This window comes from Chionomys nivalis, chromosome 12, assembly GCF_950005125.1.
Source record: "Chionomys nivalis chromosome 12, mChiNiv1.1, whole genome shotgun sequence".
NCBI classification, from domain to species: Eukaryota; Metazoa; Chordata; class Mammalia; order Rodentia; family Cricetidae; genus Chionomys; species Chionomys nivalis.
In genome coordinates, this window is record NC_080097.1 from 20274463 (window position 1) to 20297540 (window position 23078).

Genomic DNA, 23078 nt, shown 5'->3' on the forward strand with positions numbered 1-23078 from the left:
TTTTTTTTGACATTACTAAAGAAAATTCTTCTTATTATTATTAGTTTGGTTTTTCGAATTAGGGTTTCTCTGTGTAACAGCCCTGGCTGTCCTGGAACTCACTCTGTAGGTTGACATCTAACTCACCGAGATCTGTTTGCCTCCTGAGTGCTGGGATTAAAGGCATGCACCACAACCACTCAGCTAAGGAAATTAATTTTATATTATTTTTTTCAGTTCAGGGTTTTAAATTTGTATGTGTGTCTATGTGTATACTTTATATTTTGGTACATTTATTTAGGTTTAGTAGTCATTTCATTTGAAAATGAAAAGGCCATCTTTTGCTTTCTGGTCTCCTTCCTCGCATCCTCCACCCACGCCTCAGAATCTTAAACTTGGAGTCTGCCTGCTCCATCTTCCTGACCAGTGTATGCAGTGCTGCACTTGACTTTGTCCAAGAACCTAAGTCTGAGTTACACCCCAGCTCTGATCTTCACAAGATTGTGCCTTCCTTCTGGCCTGATTTCATTAGTGTGCTCAAACACAGTTTATTATGCTGTGAAAGTAGAAACCTGTGCCCTGTTCTCTCTAGTGGGGAACACATTCAGCATTCACTCCACTTGTTTAACAGTAGCCATGGGCTGTCTGTAGCTATCCTTCAACAGAGAAACACTTCTATTACTAATCTGCTTAGACAAGATGACATATGTCAAGTAAAACAATTATAAGAGTATGGACATTTAGATAATAATGTGACAAAAAAGGGCAAAGTGAAACATGAAAGCTAGACAGATAAACAGGACTCTTATCATAAAAGTCATACAAGCATGCCTGACTCTATGTATTTGGCTATTTTTGAAGAGGGTTTTGTTAAGTAGTCTATACTGGTCTTGAACATGTGACCCTCTTACTTAAAAGGACTGAGTACTGGACTACTGATGAGTGTTCAGCTCCCACCCAGTACTGTGTGCTGATTTAGTAAAACAATAGAGAGACATTAAGCAGGGACACGTAGGGTCAAGCCTGGGTTTTACAAAGGTCATGTGGACACAGTGAAGAAGCTGCAGCTCACTCTGGGATCTACTGTGGTCGTCAGACACTGACAACGACAGGAATGAGATAACACCTTTAAATAAAATGTAACCCGACATGAAGAGCATCGCAAACCATTAGGACCTTACCTAGATTCTAATTCAGTTCAAGGGAAGTTCCAAACCACTTTTATAAGAAAGCCAATTCTAAACTTTGAACAGAAATAAGGTACAGCCATATTAAATGCTAATTTAAATGTTAATTTAAAACATCCCTTAAAATTTCAGATAAGACAGATGAATATGGTGGCACAGCCCTGTCTTCCCAGCTCTTGAGAGGCCAAGGCAAAGAAGATCACAAGTTCAAGATCAGCCTGGGCTGGTCTGGGCTGTGAGCAATCTGTCTCAAAATTAAAACTTATAGGAACAAAATGAACAAAAAACCGACAGAGTCAGTTGCTAGAGTGTTGCATAGAGCTCCAAAGTCAATATCCAGTCCACATAAGGTAAGCAAGATGCAGCTATAGTAATCCCAGCAGCCGGGGCTGGAAAGGAGGAGGTTCAGCTCAAGTTCATCCATTATACCAAACAAGTGTGAGGCCCAGCACGGGTGACACAAGAAAAGAAAAAAAAAAAAAATCAAGGCAGTACGATGGGAGGGCAAACACATGAAAATTAAATATCGAAGATTATAATCCAGTATGCTATTGAATTCATGTATCACCTCCCCTTTTAGTTACTTCTCATCTCAAAGTTTAATTAATACAGAGCTGAGGCTGGTTTAGAACTGGACATCGTCCTGCCTCAGTTTCCTGAGTGGAGGATTACAAGAGTGTATCCCAGTGACCACTGTCAGTTTCCGGTTTTCACTGCTGTGCTAAGGGGCTGAAACCAAAACTTACAAGCGTGGACGAGCACTCTACCAGTGAGCTACATGTCCAGTCTCAAGACAAAAAATTTTACAAACTTTGTATTCCTAGCTCTTGACAGAAAGAAAATTTAGTACTTACAGAGTGAGTGAATTAAACATAAAATCTATTAAATTTAACCTATTTATTTTTTTGGTCTAGCTACTGAAAACTTATATCAAGAAATACTGAAAATAGAGAGTATTCTTTAAAAATGATCATCACTTATATTTTCAATATATATATTTATACCAAGGTAGTTTTCGAGATGATGCTAGCTTTCCTCTGTAGCCAGAAGAAGGAAAACTGTCCACAGTGTAAGCAGAGGGGGTGGGGCAGACTTACTTTCTGCTGTCTGCATTATTATTTCGTCAAGCTCTTTTTCCAATTTCTCGTAAATGTCTAACCTTGCCTGATGATCAGAGTTCTGTGCTTCGAGTTCAGTAATGCGTTTTTCAGAAGAGCTTTGGAGACTATAAAATTCTTTAGTTAAAACCTAAAGAGGAAGAAAAGGATGATAAAAGCCCAAAGAAGTCAGAGTCAGTCAGGTCCCCAGCTAAAAGACGACGCAGCTATTCAAATGTTAAGAAAAAGTAGCTCAACTCAGAGGACAAACGCGAAAATGACATTTATTTCTAAGGTAAATAATTCTGATGCTTTAATTCAAAGAACTGAGGGGAAAGATTAAGATTTGCTTGTTAGAGTTCACAGAGATGCAGCAGTGTGAAATCTACCTGGGGTCCCTTCTTAGGCAGCACAAAACTGCATAAAGACAGTGTGATGAGCTCTCCAGTTTTCCACTGGAGTTACTCCACCTGCCCTGGCCACACTTTTAGCGTTTTTGGTTTCCCAGCAGGCTTGAGTCCAAGTCAAAAAGTAAATGTAAGTCTCACATTTGCAAAGAAAGGGTTTCTTAAAAAATCCTTTAAAAAGGATTAAGAGATACAAATTCTTTGACTGTTACTACATAAATACACGTACAACCTGCTGAGTCCATTTGCTGACTTTTTTCTTTTTTAAAAAGTGTGGGGCTTGCCAGACAGCTTGGCAGATAAAGGCACTTACTGCATTAAGTCTGGTGACCTGAGTTCAATCTCTGTGACCCACGTAAAGGTGGGAGAGAATCAGTTCTTTAGGTTTTCCTCTCACCTTCCTGTATGTGCAGTGGCACATATGCCCACACATCAGCACACATCATTCACACAAACACAATAATAATAAATCAAAAAATTTTTATGGTTATTTTATGGTATTGGAGATTGAACTGAGATGGTGCATGGTAGGCAATAGCTTTGCCACTGAACTACACCCTCAACCCGAGCATCAGTGTATATAGTTAAACGAGGGTCTATGCATCTACTATGAAAAAAGTACATTTTACACATTATAAAATCTTAAAATATCAATTGATACTGTAACACACAGGTGTTCTGAATGGGACCATAGTGAGATTTTCAGTGCCACGTCAGACACTATTGTAACTAACATTGTGATGAGCATCTGTGCATGAAGTATTTTACATATTTAAAATACAGCCCAACAATACACAGTGCCAAACTGCTTTCCAAAAACAATATGCTCGTCTAGAACATACAGATGTTTTAAAGTAGTGTTGAAATGATAGATCAACAAATGGCTACAAAATAATTTTAGTATTTCATACATACATACAAAATCCATACATTTTATAAGCTAGAAAAATTCTATAATTGATTCACATTATAAGTTGGGAAATGCTTTAATACTTGATTTTCAATTGTGAAAGGCTTAAAAAGTTTTAGATGTTATTTTTATATGTATGAGTGTTTTCCTAAGTGTATGTATATGCCAGTGGAGGCCAGAAGAGGGCAATGGATCTCCTGGAACTGCAGTTATAGATGGTTGTGAGCCATCATGTGGTTGCTGAGAAAACAACTTGGGTCCTCTGGAAGAGTAACCAGCACAGTTAGCCGCTGATGAGACACCCATCTCTTCAGTCCCCAGGAGAGGTTTTTAATTGACTAATTTCAAGTTTAATTATCTCCTATTTTGTATTGACCTATAATTGCATGTTTTCATAACTAAGTACATTCATGTGCAGAGAGAAAAACAAGAAATGTAAAATGCTTAAATTTAGCTGATATCTAAATATCATGTTTTTAAAAATGTAATAAATGTTTTCTCATTTCTTTGGTAATCTTACAAATACTGACTATTCTTTATCTATTCTTCTACTTTGTAATCTTAAAAAAATATTGACTGTTCTCTATTCTTCCACTTGTACCACAGAATTACTTTGCTGGGTTAAAAATATGCTGAAAATTGGGCCAGTGAGATGGCTCTATTTTCCAAGTTCCATACTGCAGAAGGAAAGAACTGACTACCGTAAGTTGTCCTCTGACTTCCAAATGCCCTCCACCACATACACAAGCATGCATACTCATGCGCACAAGTATGTGCACACTTGTGCACAAAAGCAAGCAAGTGTAAAATTTTAAATGATAAAATATTAGAAACAGTTTTCTTGATGAAAACTGGAAAACATAAAATACCAACCTTTCAGAGGGACTGTGTTTTGTCTTATATATACATTATAGTTCTACCATTTTCTTCATAGTGACGTCATTTTTCTTACAATAAGTATTCCCAGCAATCATGTGCTTTTGGTTGTCAGTATTAATGAAACCTTTGCTAAATTCTTTTGAAAAACAATTTTAGTCACTTTTGGTGCATGTTGCGGGAGGTCCTTCCGCTCCTCCAGCCAACAGCCGCTGACATACCAGCCCATTGGGGGGTGGTCTCTCTCCCTTTAAAAAAGCGGTTACTTCCCTCCTAGCTCTCTCTTACTTCCTGCTCCGCTTCTGGCGACTAGACTCCCTTCCTGATTGCGCAGAGGGCTGTTGTCTGGGACGGTGATCTGTAAGTTTTTTCCCCTTTAAATAAATAACCATTATATTAATCATAATTCCAAACTAGCGTGGGATTGTTTGTGACTCATGCCTTCGCCTTCAGGTGCACATATTGCTGCTAGTCATGTATCTTTTCTTTTACTGCTCTTTTGGGTTTGAAACATGCCGACTACTCCTGGCTTTTTCCTTCCTTTCTTGTGAGGGAGAACGTGGCTCTACGTAAGTGTCATACTTAGGAAGCTTACACTCTCTGCTCACACTGAAGGAGAATAGCACAGAGGTACCTCCAATTTCTTCTGATACTTTTCACATTCCATCTGGCACTGTGTGAGGTTTTTTGCAGTTTCCTCTTGCAGGAGTTGAACGCGTTCACTTTCGAAGGCCTTCAACTTACTCTGATGGAGAAACTCAGATACTTTGCTTTCTGCGCTAAGCTGCAGCTCTCTGTACCTGAAAGAAGAGAACGTGATGGGCCTTCTAGAGCAGGTGGAGGGTTGATGGACGCGCAAAGCTCATTTCTCCTTTCCACATCACCATATTATGATTACACAATTAATAATTTATCTTTATTCAGAAAAGCTTTTATAATTTAGTTAGGCATATGTATGGGAATACATACTAAAATATCTGCTTGAGGCCGGGCGGTGGTGGCGCACGCCTTTAATCCCAGCACTTGGGAGGCAGAGGCAGGTGGATCTCTGCGAGTTCGAGACCAGCCTGGTCTACAAGAGCTAGTTCCAGGACAGGCTCCAAAGCCACAGAGAAACCCTGTCTCGAAAAACCAAAAAAAAAAAAATAAAATAAAATATCTGCTTGAATAGTACAAGAAAATTATGTGCCAATTATCAAATGGTATATTTAACACAGATAGGAACATTTTCATTATTTCATAAGTGTAACTAGCAAAAATATTTCTAATATTTCTAATTAACATACTAATCACAACATAGTCTACAAGCGACTGAGGGCAAAGGCTTCTGGAAAACATTCTGTACTTAAAGGCAATGCTTTGTCACAGAAATGTCCCTGGATATCCAGTCTTTGGTGCATGTAGCTGTAGGGAATGGGAGCTGACAAGGGCAGAAACTAAAGAATCTAATCAGTTTGTTTTTTTGAATCACATTTGAATTTCAAAAGCAAAATACATGTTTTAAGGAGTCAGGTTGCTCCAAAGGCCCCATTGAGCAATTTAAAGTTCATGGCCACTAATGCTCCACCGCGGCAGAGAACATTCTCACTGGCTTCCTCATGTTCTGATAACGCTTCTTTTCAAGTAGAAGACTGAGGCATCCCCTTCCCGCGTACTTAGATACTAGCCATGGCTGCCGTTCTGCTCCTGAGAGTTTAAGTGATGGGAAGGACGGTGATTGTGAGGGGAGGTCTTGGAAAAGGAGGGAGAGGGAAAGCTTTACTTTGCATGGTTTAACTTAGAAGTGATTTCACCAAAGGCAACTCAAATTTTGGTAAGGGAAATTTAAAAAATAAAAATTAAGTACTTTTTATTTAAACCACACATGTATTAGCCTATAAAAATAATTAAAAATAAATGTAATATTAAAAATAGTTATTAAATTATAAGAACTTATTACTTGACAACAAAGATTTCCCGTTGTTTAGATTCTATACTAGCTTAGTGCATTTTGTATATAATTTTGAATTTTGAAGGTCAGGGAGCAAGTCTGAGGCTCCATCAGTACACGCTGTCCCACTCAACTGCACCCCAGTCCTACACAGGCACACTGTGTCGTCAAATGGGACACTCTTGTGCTCCAGGTACGATCACAGTTACATGTGACAAGAGTGTCACACATGTGGAAGGATTCAATGGAGACAACTTAAGAACAGCTGCTATGTATTAGAAACCGGTCGTGGTGGTCCACACCTGTAACTGCAATACTTAGCAGGTAGAGGCAGGAGGCTCAAGAGTTTAGGGTCATCTTTAGCTTTGTAATGAGTTGAAGGCCAGCCTAGGCTATCTAAGATACTTAAAAAAAAAAAAAAAAACAACTCCCAAGCCAAAACAAAAGAATAATTACTATTTATTAGAGACTAATTCCATGTTGATGTTAAAATAGAAAATGCTTTGTGAGATTGTGCCACACACACTACAAACCTAATCTAAACCCTTTTAAACGAGAAGTGGTGGAGCAATCCGGGAACTTAGGTAGACCCACATACACGTACACGCAAAGCTCCCGTCACACTGGGCTTTCCTTCTGCACTGTGTGTTTTCCAAATTGAAAAGAAATCGAGTATGGAAAACAGAAAACTCTCATCAATATGGCAACAACGATTACCACAGGGCATGAGAAAAGAATGTAAAAGGCAGTTGGATATTCGTGGCAAACGTTTCTGTCATTTACATTTCTTCAACCAGTTAGTTCTCAGCTGCAAAACGACATCTGTCATTTTTGGCTTACAAGCTAATTCTTAAATGAATGTGAGAGATTTTTTTTTTTTGCAGAGTTAAAAACGCTGAGTATGTTTAACAACTGTACCATGGATTTGTGAGAATTTCAAGCATGTGTTTAGAGTAATTCAATGCAGCTATCATATCATGATCAAATAAAATTGTGAGGTTATTAATAAAATAAACACTATGTAGCAATATTTGGCAACTTTGTTAAGGCAAGAAGCAGATTTTCTAGCTATGCACTTAAGTGATAAAGTAAAAGTACTTAACTGAAAGAAATACAAGAAAGGAATGTTGTCTTAAAATAAACCAGAGCATACAGGACAGAGTAAAATATTTTATAACAGTGTTCGAATGGTGTTGCTTTCTGTTTTTTCTTCTCGGGAAACATGACAACACTTAAAATTCAGCTTGAACGATCCTTTGAGCCATGAGTATTTACGGTATTTGTGCTTCACCGCACGCCAAACTCCATCCCACAATCCTGTCATTACTTATGTGTAGTAGGCCATACAACAAAAAAGAATAGGATACATGAACCACACCTACATACAAACATTAGAAGAAGCACCTTTTGTTGTGCGTGACAGCATAGCCTATGATCTGCCATATCCAATGCTGTGTCTTAGGTCCAGCCCTTAGTACTCCCCATCAGAAGAGAGAAAGGAAGCACTTCTGGAGGCTGCTTGACCACAAACAGCATGAAGCAGAAACAGAAGCAGGGTGAAGGCAAACCATGAACACAATGTGCTGTAAGATTTAAAAGGGAGTAAAGAAGTCACAGATGTGCTCATTTCTGTAGAAAATTTATAGACAGGTCCAATAAATCTCACCTTGCAAGAAATGACTCAGAATTTAAGGAGAACACTCTTCAATGGGGGCGGGATTTAGAAATGGGTTTTTACCTCTTAGGGCTGGTAACCTGGATCATTCACAAGCGGGAATACTTGAAATTTATAATGAATCCTTACTGAAAGAACAGTGATATTAACTAACAATTTCTGGTGTTATAAATTTTAAATGTCCAAATAAGTTAAAAGCAAGCCACAAAACTAAACCTCAGAAGCCAATCTGATAAAGAACAAGCTTTTTTTTCTATAGGATGACAAAGGCAGTGAGTTAAGATGACTATTTCCAAAGTTAGAGGTCAGGGTAAGATAAAACAAATTATAGGGAAAGAAGAAAAGAGAAGCAAAAATGATTACAGGTTAGGTATGACCGAGTTATAGGAAAAATAAAAGTTTCTAAAAATGTAGAGTTTAGCCGGGCGGTGGTGGCGCACGCCTTTAATCCCAGCACTTGGGAGGCATAGGCAGGTGAATCTCTGTGAGTTCGAGACCAGCCTGGTCTACAAGAGCTAGTTCCAGGACAGGCTCCAAAGCCACAGAGAAACCCTGTTTCGAAAAACCAAAATAAATAAATAAATAAATAAATAAATAAATAAATAAATAAATAAATAAATAAAAATGTAGAGTGTGGATAATGATAGTGGTGGTGGAAAGAGACATGACAACATTCCAGAAACACTGAACAAACAAAATGCAAAGAAGGAACAACGAAATCTGATAGAATCTGAGTTCTGTAATGAGTTAAGATTATTACAAAATTGAGAAGTGGCCTGTTCACAAGAACACAATGTAGCCTGATATGAAGACATATAAAAACAACATAAAAACAAGAGGGAGAAGGAAAACAGTGCTAACAAGAGTTCAGTTACTTTGGGAGTCACATTGCTCATCTCTTTAATTTTCATATTAGAATGACTGGACCAGCCAACTACTTCTCAGCTACTCTGAGACTTTCAAACAAGGAGATAGTAGATATACCATGCCAGCAGGCATTCAGTGAACACAAACATTCCAACCACATAGCTATTTTTTTCCACTGTTCATCAAATGAAGGCAGTTTATTAACGTTACAGAAAAAAATTATGTACCTACTATCTATACATCTATTTACAGCTATAGGCGATTGAGATTGGAAATGAAGTACCTCATATAATCATATGAACCAAAAATACGGAATTAAAAGCAAACAGTTAAAGTGACCCATACTTCATTATTTTGAAGAAATAACTTTGTAAACATTTTGGGGGGGGGGTCCCTCTTTTTTTTTTTTTTTTTAACAGAGTCTCATGACTTCCTATGTAACCAAGAATGATCTTAAATTCCTGATTCTCATGCCGCCCCTCTCAAGTGCTTAGGAATACAGGCCCTCAATATGATTTTCCTGTGTGCATACCCAGGGTGGCTTTCTTTCGCTCTTTAGGAAGGAGGGAAGTTGAAGTTGATGTATTAATCACTATTGTCTTCTTTCATGTGTTACTGTAATCAGACCCCAAGTTATGGTTATACACAGCATATGCTAAAACCGTATCTCCAATCTCTGGCAATATTAAGTATGAGCAGAGACAAGCAGAGTAAGGAGATTATGGTTTGGAGGTGCAGAACTGAAAGGTGAAGGAAGACAACAGGAAGGGTGCTCCACAAACTCAGGAGTAGCTGGCCATACAAACTGAAATCCATGGGCTTCTGTGCTATTTAATATATAGAGGAAGAACATGAAGTTGGGTAGGTGGGGGTATGGAAAGGTCTATCAAGAGGTGGGAAAGGGGATAAGAATATGATCAATATGTACTGCACAAAAAGATTAAAGCAAAAGAACAAGCACATAAAAGTTCTCCACAGGAAGAGAAAAAGCTTGATTTGGGGTTAGGAGTTGAAGGTTCAGGTCACTAGAGTGCGGTAATAAAGGACTAGAGGGAGCAGCACTTCCCTTGATGTGAACAAGCACAGTTCCATGCTTTCCCAGCATTCCCAGTCTGTACATGAGCAGAAGAAATGCCTACCCTGAAATAACCCTTCAAGAGGACATGCCACTGCTGACTGATGTCCTTTGGGTCCTCCCATTGAGTACTCACTCACTCTTAGTTTGAAAAAGAAAATATAGGAGAGGAAAGGCACAGCAAAGATGACGTGTGATGTAAATTCTGAATGTTGACATTGTTCACTTAAAAACTAGGACACTGGTAAAAACAGAAAGAACACATTGACGGTTACTCAATACAAAATGGTCAACACTGAAAACATACATACAAGCAGCACTATATGACTGAGCAGGTTGTGTTTGTGTATTTAGGAATATAATGTATACCAACAATCAATGAAAAAGAGGCTATGAATTTGAAAGAGAGAACAGAGGGGTAGGTGGGATGTTTTGAAGGGAAGAAACAGAAGGAGAAAGAATGCAATTGCATTACAATCTCAAAAAATAAAAACAATTTAAAATAAAAAAGTGAAACAATGGCATGTAATACAACCTGATATATGTACAATAAGCCTTGCAACACCACTGAAAATAAGTTTTGAAGATTATTTTTACTAAGAAAGCTTAGCAGTTACAGTTTACAGTTCATAAACACACTAGAAAAAAATAGACTTGAATGGCTCCTCGTGAATACACAGAGAATTCAATCCCAGCCCCAGCTGGAGCCTGACACAGAGAACAATAAAGAAGCAAGGCTGGCCCAGTTTAAGAAGCCATTAGACAATTCGAGACTCCTCGTGCCGTCTTTTAGGGTGACGAGTCTGAAGTACTGCTTCATGTCATATGATTTTAAATATTTATATGTTACTATATTAAGCAAGAATGCTAAGAGCTGGACTGTATGAATCTACTTTACTACCAATATTACAGTCTAGATTTATAAAGTGAGAATAATGACAGCAATAATATTGCTAGGTTGTGGGTAAGATTAAATGAGTTAATATTAGCAAAATGCTTAAGAAAGAGTGAAAAAATCTGAACATTCAAATTTGCCAAGACCTTTTATAAAAAATAAAAATCTCTCATGGGAAAACTACATGGCAATTTTATATATTTTTCTGGTCACATAATTCCAAGTTTTAGTTTGATCAACATGTTTCATTCTATATTCTTCCTTAGGAGCCCCGTGACACCGAATTTCTTATGGAAATTGGAGGCACAAAGTTTTTTCTTTTAGCTGGTGGAATGCAGCATCTTCTCACTGAGCAACAGTGCTCCACGCTCAGCCATAGTGCTCTAGTACACAGCGAAAGAGGTGCATGGGAAAGACGTGCTGCAATCTGGCAAGCATTTACAGAGGGTGACTGTCCACTCAGACCCGGGACTGCTCCGCGGGAGATGGACAGTGATCCCTGCTATTGATATGGTGTTGCTAAGAAGCTCACACTAATGCTTTATCTGTGGAAGGCCAGGAGTAAACACCGCAGGCTTCTAGGTCTTAAAGTCTCAATTATGAGACAACCCAACTGCAGATGTCGTATAAAAGCAGTCATATACAATAAACAAATGGGAGTGTTCCAATAAAACTTTATCTAGAAACACTGATATTTACATTTCATATAATTTTAAAGTACCTTCAAGTATTCTTTTGATTTTTTTCAAAATAACTGAAAAATACAAAAATCATTGTCAGTCTGAATGCTATATATAAAAAAACCAGATGATGGGAGGGATCTGGCCTGGGATCTACAGTTCATCAATCTCTGATTTTAACTTAGAGAATCACTGGGATACTCACTGGAGCATGCCAACCAAGTCCAGGATGCCAGTCTTATGTGGAATAATTTTATTCAAACGTATACATATGTGGTCATTCTAAAAACACCCTTTTGTTTTGATGTTTATTTCTTTGAGATGCTTAGCAGTCTGTGCTAATGTCTAGTACGATTCACATGCTGTTCTCCTGTAACTCTTGCGTAGAATGGCATTACTCACAGGTGTCTCTTCTGGATTACACTCCTTGCAGCTGTTGGCTTTTTTTTCTTTAGCATGTTGAAGTCCGCACCTTCAGTATGACAAGAAAGGCCGGTGGGGAGCATGCCGATCTCATTCTAACTTTCTGTAGTTTTTGTGATTTTAGCACACAAAACGACGGGCTTCATTACGGCACTATACACGTGTACGTCATTATACTTTACACATTACGGCACTATACACGTGTACGTCATTATACTTTACACATTACGGCACTATACACGTGTACGTCATTACACTTTGTGTCTTTGTGCTCCTACTGCCTTCCCGCACATTCCCTGCTTCCTCCTGCTGGACCCCCTTTCCTCCTCCAAACAGCTCTTCTCTTGCTTTCATGTCACATGGACTCCATTACTTTCCCCCTTCCCACCTTGTCTCGCTTAAGATCTCCTCTCATGATTCCCTCACACACACACGCATGCACGCACACACACATGCACACGTCTTCCTGAGAAATTGCCTTCTTTTCCTAATTGTCTGAGGGTTTTCAGAGTCCTTTCCATTTAATGACTTTTTAAAAACCAAGGTCAGTATACAAGTAAGAAAGATTCCTTCCAATTCCTTCCTCTCTACCATAATACAACTTTGAAAGATCTTACAGATTTACATTTGATCATCAACAAATTTAAAGATATCATCCATAGTATATTCTTCAATCACATGGAATTAAACTATGAAACAGATGTAGAAAGATGGGAAATTCTGAGCTACAATATTCTTTAAAATTATTTTTTCAAAGCCGGGCGGTAGTGGCGCACGCCTTTAATCCCAGCACTCGGGAGGCAGAGGCAGGCGGATCTCTGTGAGTTCAAGACCAGCCTGGTCTACAAGAGCTAGTTCCAGGACAGGCTCCAAAACCACAGAGAAACCCTGTCTCGAAAAACAAAAACAAAAAGAAACAAAAACAAAATTATTTTTTCATTTTATCTTAAATGTACCTGTGTTTGCCTGTATGTATGTTTGTGTACCACATGCATGGAGTGCCTGTGGAGGCCAGAAGAGGTCACTGAATCCTGTGTGACTGGAGTTAGAGAGGGCTATGTGGGTGCAAGGAACCAAACTTGGGTCCTCTGGAAGAGCAACCAATGCTCTTAACCACTGAGCTATCTCTCCAATCCTAATATATACTTTTATGTAACACAATGACCAAAGGAGAAGATTCGAGGCAATTTATTACATATTTTAAACTGAAAATAAAAATATAATTTAACAAAATATGTTGCAATATGAAAAATTTCCACACTAGTGCAGAATGGAGTATAATTTATTAGGGGTTAAGGCACAGGAAGAATAGCGATACATAGTCCTCTGTGTGCATGGGAAGTTGGGACCAAATCCAGCAGCCAAGGGGTCCATGCATGCTTTTTGTCTGCATATATAGTACATGAGATCACATCCAAAGTGGGACAGTATCTTAAAGGCTATTGGCTGAAGGAGTTCCCACAGCAAAAATGTGCAGGATTATAGCAAGGTAATACTGACATGGAAATCTATAGCATAGGCTGTATATATTAGAAAATCAATCACCGGCTTCCTACTTAAGAAACCAGAAACGACTCAATCCATCCCAAGAGAGCACTGAAAAAAAATGCTAAAAATAAAAGTGCCAAGAACAGGAAAGTATCAGAGTAAGAACGCTGTATTTCATCACATATAGTAGCTAGTTTTAGAAACAGAGTAAGAAGGCTATATTTTTAAGATATATATATATATATATATATATATATATATATATATATATATATATATATAGAGAGAGAGAGAGAGAGAGAGAGAGAGAGTAGTTAGTTTTAGGTTTTTGTTTTTGCACGGAGACTTCCATTCTAATCTCCATGAGCACTGGCATCTCTCTATTTTATGTGTATTCGTGTGAGTGTGTGCATGTGTCTGAGTGTGGGTGGGTGTGCACCATGTGCATTCAGTACGTGTAGAGGACAAGTGAGGTCCTGGATCCCCTGAGCTGGAGTCTCAGGTGGCTGTGTGCTGTGGAATAATGCTCTTGTACCCTGTAAAGATCTGCCACTCATTTACTGGTTTAATAAAATGCAGACTGGCCAGTAACCAGGCAGAAGTGTAGGTGGGCAACCAGACTAGGGGAATTCTGGGGAAAAGGAAAAGCTCAGTCTGTAGTCACCAGCCAGACGCAAAGGAAGATGAGAATCCTGCACTGAGAAAAGTTACCAAACCATATAGATAAACAGAGATAAGAATTATGGGATAATTTATGTTCAAAGAGCAAGTTTCTAATAAGCCTGGTGTAGGAGGTCCTTCTGTTTGTGTATTGTTTTCATTGGTAAATCAATAAAGAAACAAAAAACCAAAAAAGAACAAACAAACCTCCTAACCTTTAGCACTGCCATGGTATAATAAATAAGCTACAAGTACTGTAGTTTCAGAAATAAGTGGAATAAAAACTGGCATAACAATGCAGAAGGGCAATAAGGACCACCTTAGGGTATTATTGCTGTGACGAAACACCATGACCAGAAGCAGCTTGAAGAGCAAAGGTTTTATTTGGCTTATGCTTGCACATCGCTGATCTTCACCAAAGAAATTCAGAACAGAAATTCAAACAGAGCAGGAACTGGAAGCAGGACCTGATGTAGAGGCCATGGATGAATGCTGCTTACTGGCTAGCTCCCCATAGCTTGTTCAGCCTGCTTTGTTACAGAATCCAGGACCATCAGCCCAGGGGTAGCCCTTCCCACATCAATCACTAATTAAGAAAATGCAGGCTTGCCTGCAGCTGCATCTTATGGAAGCAATTTCTCAACTGAGGTCCCTTACTCTCTGATGACTACAGCTTATTTCAAGCTGACATAAAACTAGCCAGAACAAGGGCTAACACATTTCAGGTATGTAAATACTTAATGTAGGTAGTTTGAATGAAAATAGCCTTCATAGGTTCACTGGGAGTAGTGCTATTAGGAGGTGTGGCCTGGATGGAGAATGTGTAAAGAGGGGTGGGCTTTGAGGTTTCAGATGCTCAAGCCAGGCCCAATGTCTCTTCTCTCTCCCTGCATATCCAGATGGAGAACTCTCAGCTACCTCTCCAGCATCATATCTGCCTGCATGCTGCCATGCTTCCCACTGCACTGATAACGGACTAAACCTCTGCACTGTAAGCCAGCCCCAATTAATGTTTTCCTTTATAAGAGTTGACGTGGTTATGGTGTCTCTTCACAGCAATAAAATCCTAACTAAGACACTTAATACTTCAGTGAGCTGTAGATGGTAAATAGTTTTCTACAAATAAGAGGGACATTACTGGCTAAATTGAACTCTAAAGAACACAGCAACTATCAAGATGGAAATCTGGCTGACATAGCTTTCCTTTAAAAGCATTCATTTCATAGCTTCAATTTTCAGAAATAAAAAATTTGGTGTTCCTTGTTGAAGAATCTAATTTATGTTTATAAGTGTTATTTCTTTTGGCTTACAAAAGTGTATATTTAACAATATACAATCTGAATTCACAACATGCATTTCTCATTTAACGTCTCTTTACTTACTTGTAGATAAAGTACACAATTTAACTAACGGCAAAAGAAGACAAATAGGAAAGAAGATGTTTTGTGGCACTGATACACTGAACAGTCTATTCTTGCAAATGAGAGGCTACTTCCCATAGCTTGATTTTCCCGTCACCTACTTCTATAAGCTATTTCATAAATACCATAAATCACATGAACTGGAGTCACGTTTCTAAGGTGGCATTTTTTCAAGGGTTAATAAATAATTTAAGAATTAGATTATTAAAGTTGAGAAGATAATTTATAGAAATATATAATTTTAATAACTACTCAAATTATTTGATTAAAAATTCTGGTTAAATTTAAAAAATAAAATGCTATTACAACTAATGGACCCATCTAAATATAATTCATATATATATTTATTTTGGTTTTTTAAGATACGGTTACTGTGTGTATTTTTGGTTGTCTTGGAACTTGTTTTGTAGACCAGGCTAGCCTCAAAATTCTGGTTAAATTAAAAAACAATGTTATTTCAACCAATGGGCCCTTTTAAATATAATTCTTGTGTATTTTTTAGGGGGGTTATTTGGGTTTTTGTTTTTTTGAGACAGGTGTATCTTTGGCTGTCCTGGAACTTGCTTAGTAGATCAGGCTGACCTCGAACTCAGAGATTTGCCTATCTCTGCCTCCTGAGTGTTGGGATTAAAGGCATGTGCCACCATGCCCAGACAATTCATTATGTCTTGAAAGGTTCATGTGTGAGTTGAATGGAGGCTTCTTGAAAGTTCTATCCTGTCCCAGCTCCCAGAATATGTGCATTATGTGCATTATGTGCTCCCAGAATATGTGCATTATTAGGAAGAGATGTTTGCAGATGTGACTAAACATCTGAAGAGGCCTCCGTTGCTTGAGCTGACAATAAATGCCATCACGAGTATCTTATAAGTTGTAGAGAGCCGTGTGGAGTCACACCTGATGGCTATGTGTAGAGAGCTGCGTGGAGTCGCACTTGATGGTGCTGGCTCCCACCCTCCGAGATCCCGAAAGCGAGTGCTCTCTGTGATAATCAACTCCTATGGCTAAAGCCTGACTTATGCTATTATCATGCAATGACTGTCAGCTGCTTGCATATGTGTGGACCTATGGGCAGTGCCCACCTGGCAATCTGAGGTTGGCGGCCCAGGCCTACTTAAGGGCTGGGAGAGGTTTGCCCGGGGAGAGAGGAAAAAAGAGAGGAAAAAGAGAGAGAGGAAGAGAGAGAGAGATTTTACAATTGTCAAAAGGCCCTGAATAAAACTGCAGCAGGAAGAGCTCCAGTGTGGTGTTGCGTCCTCCTTGCTGGACGAGGGGGGCCGCGACAGTTGGTGGCCCGTATGGGGAACCTCCAAACCTCTCTCCGTGGAGCCCAGAACTTGCTGCAGTCAGGGGGTGCACCGGATAATCCTCAGGTAAAGACAGGGGATCCGCGAAAAAAGCGGGTTTTCCACTCTCGCCGGTAGAAGGGAGAGTGGGGGTAATGAGAGCCACGACCAAAGTGGACGGTTTAAAGTAAAACTAAAAGGAAGAATGGGATTTTAGAATGGGCGCTTCAACATCACACTTGATTTTTCTGGCTCTTAACGAGCTGTTAAGGAGCGCATTGGAAAGGTTTTTGACTGAATGTGACACAATTGCTCCTTGGTTTGCCGTCTCTGGCAATCTTAATGTGTCATCCTGGGACAAGCTTGGTAGAGATCTGAATTTTGCTGCTGAACAAGGTACGCTAAGGAAGGAAGTTAGATTCATGTGGTTTGAATTACCGAGACCTCCTGAGTTTGCAGTGGAGTGTGAGCAGCTGCGGCTCCAAGGCCAAGGAGCTCCAGGCGGCTCCAAGGCCAAGCAGCTCTGAGGGTCAGCGAAGCTGCAAACACCCAGGACCTGCCTTGAGGACCCACAAGGCCAGAACGCTAGACCACTCCCAGCGTGTGCCTCCGGGCACAGAAGCGCAACCGTGAGAACGCTAGGTCACTCCCAGCGTGTGCCTCCGGGCACAGAAGCGCAACCCTGATAAGATCTGTTGGCTTGGACCTCTGTCCCTGCCAGGGGCAACAGGCCGAGATGGGATCCATCCCACCCCGATGGGGCCGGCCGCTCTGCGCTGCCAAGCCTCTACCTTACAGCTAGGTGGGGAGGTGGAGTCTCTGCCTCTCCCCCGCTGCTGAGACCTGCATCCGAGGGCAGCTGGGAAATGGCAGTAAATTGCAGTAAATACCCTTAAGAATGCTGCGTCCCCGCTCAGCAGGAAGTAGCCAGACAGACTGACAACGCCCAAATTCCCTAAAACGTGTAAGTGGGGACCCTTCAATGGTTGCAGAGCAGCAAGCCTGCTTCCCTGAGTTCTGCTCCACTCCATGCACCAGTCTGGACCCAGAACGAATGCAGCTGGGGCAGAAAGGTAACTGGAGCAGAGCTGGAGCAGAGCTTTGCTAGGTAGGTGGCTGTGGTGGAAGGCACATTGTCTCAGCAGTTGGTACCTAGCCTAGCGGATGCCACAGCAGTGCTAAGAGTATCAGCAAAGCAACAAGTGCTGGAACTGAGACAAGCTGGAGCACAGACGCCACAGGGCTGCCCGAGAACTCCTGTCTCCTCCTACCTAGTACTGGGATTAAAGGCGTGGGATCCCAAGTGCTGGGATACTTTTGTGTAAGCTGTTTCTCTTTTTTAGACAGAGTCAATCTTTGCTTAGCCCAGGTGGCCTTGAATTCACAGAGTTCCCTCAGCCACTATCTCTTTTGAGTGCTGGGATTAAAGGTGTGTGCCGCCACTGCCTGGCCTCTATGGCTAATTAGTGGCTTAGCTCTGCACTCTGAACCTTCAGGCAAGCTTTATTTGTTGGATTACAAACAAAATGTCACTACAGGTACTTATAAAATACAACATGAGTTAGAAACATAAAAATGATCACCCACATACTCATTGACCTTTCTTTTTTTCCTTGTGTAGAGCAGACAGGCCTCATATACTCAGATCTGCCTGCCTCTGCCTCTTGAGTACTGGCTCAGTCATAGCTTTAACATTTACGTAGCCATGTAGGTTCTATATTTTGTAATCAAAATGGGGCCCGAACAAAAACTAAACTATTACCTCCAATATTGTTAGTATTAAAAAATTAATCCGTGTAGAACAATTAAATACTGTTAAGCATAGTAAAGAGTTTAATAAATCTTACCCAAGATAAATTATACCTCTTAGACTTCTTCTTTCACTAAACACAACCACACAAGTCACAAGTACAGCTTTTTCAGATAGCGCTTAGCTATCTGAAATGTGTATCATGAAATTTAAAACTGATACTTCTCCTTCTATAAAACATACAGTTCCTATCAACCCTGCCTCCTTCTTACTGAAAGAACTCTTCATGATGACTGCAGAACTGAAGTAGAATTTAGAAGCAGCCTCTAAAACTGGAAGTAATGTTCATCTAAATATGCCTGCCAAGTTTAAAAATGTATTAGGAGTTAAACTGAAACATGTTGAAAATGACTCATTGTGGACCAGATTATACTCTGTAGGAAATAAGAGCCCATTTACAAGCGGGAGAAATACACTCACACTTCATCTGTGGTAATTCTCTGGACTTTACTTCCAGTAAATAACATATTTTAAAATAATTGTGGAAAATATCTTACTTTTAACTTTAGCTTTTATGAGTTGATTTAGTCAGCTGACATTTCAAATTTTTATATAATTTTGTGGTAGTGGGTATATTTATCAAACATAAATCTATAAAAACTTCTCTGAAGCAATGAAGCAGCAGCATTTATAATGTGAGCTACGTAAGTGCACGCTTGTCTTCTCTGGTTTAGTACATTCATAACCAACAACTCTGACTCTGGATTTCTTAGAAACACCCCAAAAATGTGTACACAAACCATGTGCTACCTTGAACTTTTAGACACATGCATATATATATATCTGCTCTTAAGCTGCATCCAATAAATAGATTCTGATTAACAGCACCAGTCCACGCTGCTTCAGTTTTCTGAGTTAGTTTTTCTTGTTTTATCAATTTCTATTTGAGCAAGAATTATAAAACAGTTCATGAAAGTATTCAGTACCCAGACAGATAATTAGATCAATAATAACAAACAGATAATCTAGATAATTCCCTTTCCCCAACCCATTTATATGTTTTTCTTTTCTTGAGAGTGGTCTTGCTAATAGCCGATGCTGGCCTCACTACCTTCCGGTCTCAGTCCTATGAATGTCTTCTGAGTGACAGGTGTGTACACCACATCCAGCTTCAAGCCATGGTTTTCAAATGTGATCATCTTGTCTGGAAACAACTGAGATATTCTGGAGCATGTATGCCACCCATTCGTGGACACTAACCACTTTCTTCCTTGGATATTAGGCACAGAAGCCCCCCCCCCCCCCCCCCGTCTCTGCCATGTGGCAGTTCTAGGGCTCCAATCCAGTGTTTCTCACACAGTAGGCAAGTGCTCTACCACTGAGCTGCGTTCTTAGGCCTCGCTTACTTCCTCCTGAGCATATCTTTACTGCATATACATTGTTAACAGAAAGGGAGAGTCCAATGCACTAAATTATTATCATTATTATTATTATTTTTTTTTTTTTTTTTTGGTTTTTTGGTTTTTTGAGACAGGGTTTCTCTGTGGTTTTGGAGTCTGTCCTGGAACTAGCTCTTGTAGACCAGACTGGACTTGAACTCACAGAGATCCACCTGCCTCTGCCTCCTGAGTGCTGGGATTAAAGGCGTGCGCCACCACCACCCGGCACTAAATTATTATTTAAAACAAATATTAAACAATTTTAGAATAGCTTTAGATCTGCATTATTCCTGTCTTTTAGACTAAGTCATTTTTTAAAGATCTCATGTCATTTACATACATAGAAAGAAGAGTTTCTTAATCTGTATTTCTCTCTCACAGATACCCAGTGAGTGTGTCACATTCATGTTGTTAGAAAACTTCTCTGTTTGGTCTTTCTTTTTAAAAACACCTTTGCTAGCAGACTTTTATTATAAGATCACGGCTTGCTCTTTTCCCGTTCTCTTTTGGTTACATGCAAACTATGAAGGTTATAGTACATTGCTGCACAGTAGTCAAGGCAGCTGGACAGGAAGCAGCTACTCATAATACACCCACAGTTGAGAGCAGCCACGAGGGGTGGCCCGAATCTTTACTCCCAGCTATAGTGGAGACTGAGGCAGGAGGACCGCTACAAAGATCAGGTGTCTGCAGTAAGTCTAGCATCAATTCTATGATCTCCTAGGGATGGGAGACCATCAGACTGTCAAAAAAAGGAGGTGGGGAGGTTGAACCAACCCAGGTTGGAAACAGAGGCCACAGTCAAGAGCAGAGAATAGTGAATTAACATGCAGCATGCCTGTCCTCAGCTTAACTTCTCCACTCTTAACCAGTTCAGAATGCCCTACTAGGGAACTGTGCCACTCACAGAGGGGATGTCTTCTCACCTAAACTAGCATAATTATGGTTATTTCCCATAGACATGCTCATAGGACATGTGATCCAGACAGTTCTTCATTGAGATCCTCTTCTCAGGTGATTCTAGACTGCATCAAGCTGACAATTTATGTTAACCATCACAGCCTAGGACATACTTAAAGCATAACCATTGACGTAACTACGTGATATATAATATTTCACCATGTCCTCCTTGCCATTGATTCCCTAAGTTTAGTTGCAATTTATATTTTGTCTCTATTTACATTAAATTAATATGCTGATAGTCTATGATACCTTATCGATTAACATTATGCTTTGTAAATAAAATAAAAATGGCAGTTAGAGTTTAATTTTATACTAAAAGTTCACTGCCTGTTCTTTCGTACCTTGACATTTTGATTTATGAGTTTTCAGATACTTCCTTTGGATGGTGAAGTTACAGTTTTAAGCAGTGTTTTCAGGGTAATTGGCTGCCTAAGTCCTCACTAACTGGTCTCTTCTCATCACTCAGAGTACAAACTTCTCTGAATTACAGTCTGATTTACATCTTTTTAAATATTTATACTGCTTATTTGTATATTTTCTGATTTGTACCATAGGAATGTTGTTATGAAGACAAAGACTCTTTCATTTTATTAAACACAAAGTCCTAGTGCCTAGAAACAGTGCTTGGCTCAAAGAGGACGGATACTAAACCCCGCTGAGATTGAATAACGTGTACTACGGGGGAAATTCCGCACAACCAGATTGCTTTAGGAAAGGACTTACACAGCCCGGGTATAAGTCCTGTTCCCTTAACATTCATGCTCGAGTTACAGAATGGCTGTTTCCTGTCTTCTCCCGCACCCTGTCCTTGACTTCTCGTCTCAGAAAAGCACTGTCTTTGGCAACAAGTTACAAGTCTTTCTTTCATTTCATTGCTTTTGTTTCCCCCTCGTGCCCTAACTGTCTGCACATGGACACATGCTGTTGAGTCCCTATGTACAGTGCCTTTCTCACGCTGTCCTTCTATTTGCTATTTTCTGTTTATAACATCTTTATCTTACCAATTTGGTTTCCTGTGTCCCTGGTACCTCACTATTTCTCTTTCACTACTTTTAAAGTTGCATGGTGGTGCTTCTGTGCCATGTATTTTAACATGATCAGTTTTTATGTCTTCTTCTATTGTCCTGTTTTTGGTTTCAGAAATCTTATGCTTTCTAGAAGTTTCTTTAGTTGTGACTATAGTTGTGAGTATATGAACACTCTAGTTCAGTGTGAACTTGGTGGATCTAACGGAGAAAAAGGAAGACTACAAGGAATAAGAGAATCAAGTAACAAAAATAAATCTTACAAACTCCATGAAACTGATGAAAGTGACTGGCCCAGACATGGAGAACTTCATAAAAGAGCAAACATAAAATTCAGACACTAAAAATTTCACTTAAGAATGCATTAATGTAGATTTAACAAAGTGTTAAAGTATTTTGTGTCCTTTAGGAACAACACAGATTAGCAATTTCTGCATTTAAAACAAATCATGTGAATTACTTATACACATGAGAATTAGGAATAATATTATAAAATGATCCATTTTATACAAAGTTTAGATGTGATACTACCTTTTCTAGCTCTTAATAGGCTTCAGTCCACTAAGTTCATCTAGTATGCCGCACAAACACATCCTTGCTGACATGTAGTAGCAGATTAAAGGACAGATGAGCAAAGGCAAAGCACACAGAAGTAGAAGAAGGGGGAAGGAGGGCACAGCTAACATCTTCTTCTTCTGAAAGTGGGAGCTGTTTCCATATCAACTGCTGAGTTTATTTTGTTTGTTTTTGAGACAGGTCCCTTGTGGTCCCAGGCTGGCCTCAAGCTCACAATCTTGTTTCCGTCTTCCAAGTGTTGGAATGCAGGCATGCCTGACTATACTAACTTTTAAACTAGCTCAATATGGTACAATTGTCACTCCGACCACAGACTTTCCTGCACGTTCTATCCTATATCTTCTACTGTTATCAGAGAAGTTGTGGGGTGGGGACTGAAAACATTCAAATTAAGTCCTTTGAAAGTACTTTTACGTAAACTAGATGCTCAAATCCCAAATCTCCCCTACCCTCTTATCAAACATGCATT

At 39.5% G+C, this 23078-nt stretch overlaps 1 protein-coding gene across 2 annotated transcripts in view; it reads right to left on the reverse strand.

The window, feature by feature from the left end:
• Pibf1 (progesterone immunomodulatory binding factor 1) overlaps positions 1-23078 on the reverse strand; it is a 163464-nt gene that overhangs the window by 77076 nt on the left and 63310 nt on the right. For both annotated transcript variants that reach the window (XM_057786205.1, XM_057786206.1), the window contains 2 exons: positions 5091-5256; positions 2264-2414 (listed from right to left, as the gene is read on the reverse strand). In XM_057786205.1, coding sequence (XP_057642188.1) covers positions 2264-2414; positions 5091-5256 — 317 coding nt within the window. The remainder of the gene's footprint in view (positions 1-2263; positions 2415-5090; positions 5257-23078) is intronic.